The sequence below is a fragment of the Octopus bimaculoides genome, chromosome 23 (assembly GCF_001194135.2).
Source record: "Octopus bimaculoides isolate UCB-OBI-ISO-001 chromosome 23, ASM119413v2, whole genome shotgun sequence".
In the NCBI taxonomy this organism is placed as follows: domain Eukaryota; kingdom Metazoa; phylum Mollusca; class Cephalopoda; order Octopoda; family Octopodidae; genus Octopus; species Octopus bimaculoides.
In genome coordinates this window covers 328,146-337,706 of record NC_069003.1, presented here as the reverse complement: position 1 = coordinate 337,706, position 9,561 = coordinate 328,146, and the positions used below count along the sequence as shown (strand labels likewise).

The following is a 9,561-nucleotide window of genomic DNA, read 5'->3' as shown; positions in this document are numbered from 1 at the left end:
ATATATATATATATATATACATATACATATCAGAGGTGACTCCAGGTCATCAGCATCACTCAGGCTCATCACAGATTTCGTCACTCAGGATGATCACAGATTTCGTCACTCAGGATGATCACAGATTTAGTCACTCAGGCTGATCACAGATTTCACATAAGACACATGCCTGCTTGAAGAATTTCACGCTTTCCTGCAATATTTCTAGCCTGAAATGGCTTATTTTTTATCTCCATTTCTAAGTTAAGGGTAAAAATAAAGCCACCCTGCAAACCACAACTGATCTCTACACACAAATGCACAGAATAACAGCAATCAAATAACGACAGCAGAGTGCACAACGAACATCAGTGATCTGACTCTCACCTGTACTCTTGGCAAGAGATGCCAGTTAGTCTTTTACACCTGCCAGGCTCGTTCGTATTGGCCTGAGCTGCTGGATAATTTTTCCTTCTTTTAAGAATATTATAGAACAGAAACTTTATTGTTTCAAGAAAACATTGTATTTGAATTACTTTTAATATGTACGATTATAGATAACAACTCGGGCTGTAACTTCTGAAATATCTGGGTGTAGGAGGTTGGTCTGGGATCTTTTGAAGAAATTGGCCAGTGGACATTCGAATTTTCCACTTTGATGTATTTTGGTATGGTATTAAATAGAGCTGGACTGGTAGAGGTAAAGTAATTGTGATGTAATGTTGCTATGTGTACTGAGTTCAATTTTTGTAGTGGGCAGATGGCACGGGGGATTTTAAAATTGATGCCAACATCATTTGTGCATTATTGATGGAATATTTTCCACATAACACAAATGATGTAGCACCCCCGGCAGCATTTATGCATATATATTATATATAATACATCATCATCATCGTTTAACGTCCGTTTTCCATGCTGGCATGGGTTGGATGATTCAACTGGGTGTCTGGGAAACCAGGGGACTGCACCAGGCTCCAATCTGATCTGGCAGTGTTTTGCACAGCTGGATGCCCTTCCTAATGCCAACCACTCTAAGGGTGTAGTGGGTGCTTTTTATGTTCCACTGGCATGGGAGCCAGCTGGGGCTGGCATCGGTCATATTCGGATGGTGCATAAACCTTCTTCCATGAAAGGATAGCTTAAACTCTGCTCTAAATGGAGGTGTAGTCAAATCCTATTTTATGGACTCAACCATGTTCTAAAATAAGTCGAAAGGTATGTTACTATTAATCGGCATGAACTTTCCGGACTGGGTTCTCTTGCTTGTGTGGTTTGTTGCCAGACATGAGGTCTTCCAGCAGCCATCCTTTTGACCCAGGGCAGCACTACCTCCTCCAGGCACTTAATGTAGGCCTCTGTGTTGACTCTGAGGCCATGTGGGAAGATGAATGGAGGCATAGCATCACCATCATCAGTGTTCACTCCAAACACCATGATATTGACTGGATGTTTAATTTTTATCGCTTGAGGTCCATGTTTTGGGGACACAGCCAGCCAGTGGTTGTTCTGTCTGTTCACCATCTGATCCTGGCAGAAACTTTTCTTGTCTGAGAAAAGCTAAAGGATGTTTGGTTAGAGAGGATGCTTGAGCTTATTCAAAAGCTTCATAGCACAGTCTTTTCCTCTCATCCTTGATGGCTTGGGATAGAAACTGGTCCTTTCACATCTTGTATGAGGAATACTGAATGTCTTCATGCAGTACCTGCCTGATAAGAAACTCAGACACTCCCATGTCACTGGCGATGGACCTGATTGACTTAAATGGATCATTGTCAATCATGGCCTGAACCTCACCAACAAATTCAGGAGTTCTTTTCTCATCAGAATGATCCAAGTGAGTTTTCTGAGTTGCAGTACCTTCGTAATCACCATTAGACTCCTCCAACTTTTTCTGGCACTTTCCTCAGATTGAGTCCCAAACACTCAGATATTTTCATATCGGAGCTTCTGGCATGAATGCCAAGCAGTACAGCATATCGTTTCCAAATTTTTGACAGAGTGAATTGTGTCATGGTGCTGCTTTTCTCACAGATGGGGCCCAACTCACCCTACTATACTGTGTAGTTGACAAAATCAAAAACAAACAATGTGCATGTGTGAAAGTAAAAATAAATAATGGTGACAATTTACCCATTGCACCCTGTATGTATATCATCATCATCATCATCATCGTGTAACGTCCGCTTTCCATGCTAGCATGGGTTGAACGATTTGACTGAGGACTGGTGAACCAGATGGCTGCACCAGGCTCCAATCTGATCTGGCAGAGTTTCTACAGCTGGATGCCCTTCCTAATGCCAACCACTCCGAGAGTGTGGGTCATCCCATGAATAATGTGATTTTTTTAAACTTTTTTTATATTTCAAAAACTGAGATAAACAGATTTCTTTTTTAATCTAAATTGTACTCTCCTTCATTTTCTACAATGCTCTTCCATCTATCTCATAGATTTGCAAGGCCCCTCTTCCAAATTTCACTTGTCCGTGATGACAAATATCCTCCAGTACTCTTCTGACCTCATCTACAGAATTCATTTTTTTTCTGTCCAAATGATTTTGAAGACTTCAGAATAAATGATAATCAGTTCAGGCAGTTTCCAGTGAATATTGTGGGGGTGGGGCATCATTTCTTATTCAAACTGCTGCATCCTTTGCAATGTCATCCTCGCTGTATGTGGCCAAAAGCATTATCCTGATGGAAGAAGACTTTTCATCTTTAAACCAAAGATGGTCGTTTTTCTTGTGGGGCTGACTTGAATGACTGGTTGAATGATTTTGTTCTACCAGAGTTTGCAGGATGTCCTTGTCAAGCTCTACAGATCTTCCAGAACAAAGCTCATCAGCTAGGATCTGCTAGAAATTTCTGGAACCACTGTTGACACTGGCTTATGCTTGTTGATAGATTTCTATGTACTGCATTAACATTCCTCGCTCTTTCCGTAATGTTGTTGCCTTTATTGAACTCATGAAACAAAAAATGGTGAATATGCTCCGATGTTACTTCCATTATTGCTTTAAAAGAATAACCAGGAAAAATCAAACAGCATTCTGCAAAACTTACACTAAGAATAAGTACAAGATAAAATTATCACTTGCCTTTATGGCAATATATATATATATATATATATATATATATGAGTGTGTATATATATGTATATATATGTATGTATATATATGTATATGTATGCATCTATATATATATGTATATGTATGCATGTGTGTATATATATATATACATATGTATGTATATCTGTATATATGGATATATATGTATATATGTATGTATATATGTATGCATGTATGTGTATATATATATTTATATATATATATATATATATATATATATATATATATATATATATATATATATAGGTATATATATATATATATATAGGTGTGTATATATATGTAAGAAGGACTGCTGGCAAGTTGAGAAGCTTCCTTTCCATTGGCCCTAATAATAATACTTAGGCAAATTTTAAACTTTGTTAAGAGAAGCAATTGTTTCCAATCCAGCGCACCACTAGTTCTCTTGGATTTGGATGTTTTGTGTCTATATATATATATATACACACACAAACACATACACACACATGCACACATATGTGCATGTATATGCATGTACACTCTCTTATATATATATATATAGAGAGAGAGAGAGAGAGAGAATTACACATTCGAATACAAATATAAAAGCGTGTATGTGTGTGTAATATATAAATGAATATATACACACATATCTGCATACTAATATACACGTATTTATTTACTTTCACACACATGCATGCACACGGGTAGTCGTGTGTGCTTGTATGTGTGTGTGTGTTTGTATGTGTGTTTGTATGTGTGTTTGTGTGTGTGTGTGTGTATGTAAAATAGGACTGCCAGTATGTCTTTTTTGTTGCTGTTTCGTTTGTTTGTTTTTTTTTTCCATTTGTTTTTCCATATAGAGTTGCACCTCACATTTCACACCTCACATGCACAAATCACGTTTGTTCACACCTTGCAAATAATGTGTATGAAAAAGAAATGGGACGAAATAACTAAGGAATTGAGAAAAAAAAATTTGCTTCTATTTAATTACTTAATTTCCTTTAAGTTTATTTTGTTTGTAATTTATTTTATGACTACTGAGTGTGTGCTCACATATGTGTGAACATATGTGTGTACACACCTACTTATGTGTGTTTTCAATTTTTTATTTATTTATTTATTTATTTTTTTGCTTCATTTTTCATTCGCATAGTTGTACTCCTGGTTTTAAAATATTTATTATTATTATTATTATTATTATTATTATTATTATGGTAGCAAATGGTAGAACTGATGGGACACTGGACAGTTTTGTGTCTTAGTTCTAATTTAAACACTACCAGAATAAAAAAAAATTTCATTTCATCCTTCAGGGTTTAATGAAATTATGTCTTGGTCAATTACTGGGTTTGACCTAATCTACTGTACCGTAGCACATGGCCATCAACACTTGTAGCCCTGTAGTTGTATAAGAAATCATTATTCTTCAAAAAAGGCTGTGAATTCTAGACAAAATGTCACATGGCAATTAGCAGATTCTCTTTAAAGTCCGAGTTCAAATCTCTCGCACTTGCAGCCATCTTAGTTTGTTAAGTAGGCAAGATATGTAAATTAATAAGATGCCCAGCAAACTGGCCTTTGCCTGTGGTCCTAGACACAATTATCAATAAGCAATCTCTATGTTGTTACTACACTGTATTAAAGTTATACTCAGTGGCCCCACTGTCATATTGATGAGTACTTAGTCTAAATTTGCATGGTGGCTTCAAGTTCACCAGTCTGCCTTAACCTGGTAATGGGGAAAGCAACACAGTAAGAGGGTGCACTGATAAGTTGCATCAATAATACAAATGAGGTAATGAATTGTTTCTTTTTCTGCTTCTACAACAGAATACCTGCAATCAGTTCAATGGTAGAATAGTATCAAGACTACACTTCTGCTTATCCTCAACTATGCAACTTCACCAGCTCCATACAGAATTGAATCTGCCATTTGCTTGTCTTTTCATTGTTCTTTACACTATTGCTACCATTAAGAACATTGAGGTAACAAGTGGTCACTCAACTTGCTAGAAATAATTACCAGTTCTCCCTCAAATCATACCACATTGTCTTAAAGAAAGGACATTATGTAATGCAGTCTTACATATTCCTAAAAAGACAAGATGGCAATAGCTTGAATATCTTTGAAAATAGGTTTTCTCAATCAGGGTAGACCTGAAGCTACCCATCATCTGCATACCCTATTTGCAGAATTATACTCTTAGAATGTAGGAAATTGCATGTATATTACAGCTTTAATCTCTTCTCATTCTTCTTCTCTTCTTATATATCATCTATCATTATTTTTATTTTTCTCACTTTTTGTTATGTTTTATTTCTAATTATATATATATATATATTATTATTTTTTTTTATAACACATTTTTTTTTAATTAAAAGAAAAATAAATGATTAAAAAAAAAAGACATAAAATTAAAGAAAAAGCCAGCATGAGTATTCAATGTGTTTCTTGCACCATTCACCTGGGTGATGAGACTAGATTTCTTACCTTTCTTTCCAGGGTTATGAAGGGTCACTGTTAAAGGTCACCAACAAAAATGGCAAAAACACTTCTGTAAGTACAGTTACTTGCACCTTAACATTTCGGTAACTCTGAGATGTGGGATTACAACAAGAAGTAATTAATTCAATCAAGACTAAATCAATTAACCTCTTCTTTTCCTTCCTGGCAATTATGTTTCCACCACCATCACCACTACAACCATTCAGATAAACCCACATTAGAGGGAGGATAAAGTTTTCTGTGAACTGAGTCAGCAACAAAAGGGTTTCATTTTCATGGAGCATTCTACTCTGCTGTTATCATTGGAGGTGGAGATTGAAAGGCATTAATGCCACAGCATCCATTTCTCTACCTCATTCAAGTTACTGGAGCTGATCACTTGTTAATCACAAAATTTTAAACATTTTACCCTGTTTAATAGACACAAGTATAAGGAACAAATGCTTATCCTTTATTTACTTCCCAAATGCACACCCCCCAGTTACCTGCAGTGGTGGGATTGCAGATGTGTTTCTGCACAGTTTCAGTTTTGCAATTCCTTGACCACTTCTAGAACATTCTGTAACTTGACTCCCATACATTTTTAGACCATTTTCTTTCCATTGGATGACATCTTCCATATATTCCAGTTTCTGGGAAGTCATTTAACTGCTGAATCAAGATTGATTTCCTCTTTTAACCAACTTTCAAATGTCTTTAAAAGAAGGATTACATCAGTCAGTGACAAACTATTTCTGTTGTTGCTTGGCTTGTTCCATGTAGCATTCAAATCTCTCCACAATAAACACCCTGTTGTCATTAAAGCAAGATCTACATGAGACTGTGAAGTCGCCTAACATGTTCACTATAGCAATCAGATATCCTCCTCTACAAATTCTTGATGGTTTTTTTAAAATAACCTACACAGTGAGATAGGAACTCTGTTTTGTTCTTTGATCTGCACAAAGCAGCTATCAAGCTTTTCCTTAAAACTTCTCTAGTTATCTTGAGTTAAAAAGCACAGAGGTTCAAATTATAAAACTCAGCTTCTTTTTTGGCCCTCTATACTCAATAAAATCATTTCTATCCTTCTCCAAGCATATCCTTGGGGTTGATTCAATCACCCATACCCACACTCCCATAAATCTATAACATTTGTGTCAACAGTAGAAACGAATAATGTACATGAGGTTAATTAAGTCAGATTAATTATTTCTTGTTTACTTGCACATTTAGCCTTTTCATTTTTGCAGTTTGCCAGGTTTGTTTTTGCTTCTTTTTCTTTCCTCCTTCACAGGATTCACTTTTGCATGACTGATGCATGAATTATTATCATTATTTTCTGAACCATGCATTTTCTTTTCCTACCCAAAATTCCTTACCCTTCTCCCCCAAAAAATAATATTAAATCAGTAAACCTGGACCAACCCAATTTGCTTGTCTCAAACATAGTAATTATGACTGGACATGGGATCATTGAATGGAATAACAACAGCAAAAGGAGAGTAAAAATGAAGAGAAAAACTGGGTAAAAAAATGAAAGAAATCAGATGTGTGTGTGTGTGTATGTATATATATATATATATGTATATATATATATATGTATATATATATATATATAATCAGAAATTAATGTCTGGTAACTAGATTATAAATTTTCCTTTAATTATATTGATATTCTATATTATTTTTTTAATTCTAATTTTTTTCAATTTCTTTACTAATTTTATCTTTCAACTAAAAAATATAAAGCAGAAAAGTTGTGAATGTATGTATGTATGTATGTACATATGTATGTGTGTGTGTATAATTTTTAAATATGTATGCATACATACAGTTATACACACACACACACACACACACACACACATGCATATACATATATGAGTGTATATATGTTATATATATGAGTGTTAACATTTGGTTACAACAATACAAACATTGTAAGTTTGTTCCACCATTTCAATTCCTATTTGATACTGCTTTAATTTATTTTACTAATGATATGATAAAAATAGTTCCAGATATTGTTCTCAAACAATTTAAGAGAGACATATGTCTTTAGTTACATTAGCCGCATGGTGCTAGAAGAAGTGATGTAACAGTTTTATTGTAAGGCAGTTTTTTTCATAACACTTCCCCCTATTTATTAAATTGTTACTGTCTGTGTATGTATATCAAAACATATATAATGCATTTTTATTTATCTAATATATTAAAATATTAAACTTATTTGTTTACTCTTACACTAAATATCATTAAATATTTCCATTTTCAAGTTCAAATTGGTTATTAATCATAAGTGACGTAAGTCAACTAATCAACAAATTATAATTACAACTTATTAAAAGTAAAATTTATGAACTTAAATACCCGACCAATTTACACATTCTTGTTGATCTCTGAAATCTCTAACACATTCTGAGTTGGAGATTTTTGTTAAGGCATGGGGCAGATGAGTAGAATAAAAGTGGTTTGGATTTGTTATTTGGTTTTCTCGGACCACAACTGATTATTTACCATCTTAATTTGGACTGGTTATGCCTCATGAATAACTGGCAGAGGTTGATATTGATTGTGTCTGCAGCGAACAAGATCTTGAGAAGAAACCATTTCTTCTATACTTTGATGTGATTGAGATTAGCCTCTGGAGTCAAATCTTGAATTACATACACAATACAAATAAACTGTACCAGATTCAGAGAGTCAAGTTGTTAAAAATTGATTCATTAGTTTTCCTCAAAAATTCAAAGAGCCTTTCATAAGATGTTTCATGAAGCTGTACAACACAATGCTCATAAATCATGTAGGGTACCCAAAAAACAGGGTCTCCCATAATGAAACATTTATTTCTTTTTATTTTCAAGGGTTGACTTTTTATGGTTCTGCACTACAAGTTCCCTAAGGGATTATGTATCTTTGTACACCTTGTAGAAATTACATGGCTATATAAGAATTGTTGCAACTTAGTTGACACAAAGGAGCCACCATGTAAAGGAATAAATGGGGGCATTCCAAAAATAGGAGAGATAAGTTTAGGCACTTTCTAATAGAAACACTTGTATCACAGCAATGACAGGTGAACAGAAAATGAGAAAATTCATGAGTAGAATTATCGGAATGAAGGAGAGGTTTTTAAGTCCTGTTGACAAATCCACTAATAAACAAGTGGCTTTATTGGGAAAACATCATTGGTTTTGATTTGACATTAATTTTATGATGAAATGCTTTCATTTCTCATGGCTTGCAGGCTACATAAACTTAACTTTTGTTAATGTGGTGAAAGCGATTTCCTTTCAGAATTATTTAAAGACCTTAAGAAAAATGCCCCAGGTCTATCACCGATACTTTTTATAATGCTCTCAGAGGAAAGTAAAAATTTGATGTGACTAATGGCTTAATATTCAAAGAATAGGAAAAGATCATTGATGCAGTTTATGAAATACCCTGGCTTCCAATATAATACTTTGGTGTTTAAAGCATAGATAGCTCTTCAAGAGGTTAAAGGGTTTTGGATTAGGATATAATTCGCTATGTGAAATTAAATAGCTTAAGAAGTTAATAGACATAAGATTATATTCTCGTTAGTTTTGTTCAAGGCCAGGTTATTGTGTTAGTTTTGAAAGCAATTCAATGTGTTGGTATCATGCTCTGTTTTGTTTCATCACAAACTTAAAAGATTATCCAAATATGAGTAGATATCTTTAAGATGGCTTGATAAATTCCTTAATGACTTGATGAAACACTGATATACCATTTAAACTCAAAAACCTGATACAAACTCCTTTCCAAAAGATGTGTATGGTCTTTCCACAGTTATTATATCAACCTCATAATAAGTACTACTTGACCAGTTTTGCTATAATACTTAGGTTTGGTTATAACATTGACAAGAACATCTATGTGGAGAACTAGATAACAAGGGAGAGAGAAAAATCTCCTCCAAGCCTTCTCCTACAGCAATTGCCAGCAACAAATAAAACCTGAAATGCCTTAGGGAAT

At 34.4% G+C, this 9,561-nt stretch overlaps 1 protein-coding gene across 23 annotated transcripts in view; it reads left to right on the top strand.

Moving 5' to 3' along the window:
* Positions 1-9,561, top strand: part of LOC106878922 (uncharacterized) — a 305,188-nt gene that overhangs the window by 221,006 nt on the left and 74,621 nt on the right. For 18 of the 23 annotated variants that reach the window (XM_014928282.2, XM_052976118.1, XM_014928275.2 and 15 more), the window contains one exon: positions 5,578-5,631. The exons of the other annotated variants lie outside the window; for them this stretch is intronic. In XM_014928282.2, coding sequence (XP_014783768.1) covers positions 5,578-5,631 — 54 coding nt within the window. The remainder of the gene's footprint in view (positions 1-5,577; positions 5,632-9,561) is intronic. 23 annotated transcript variants of the gene reach the window in all.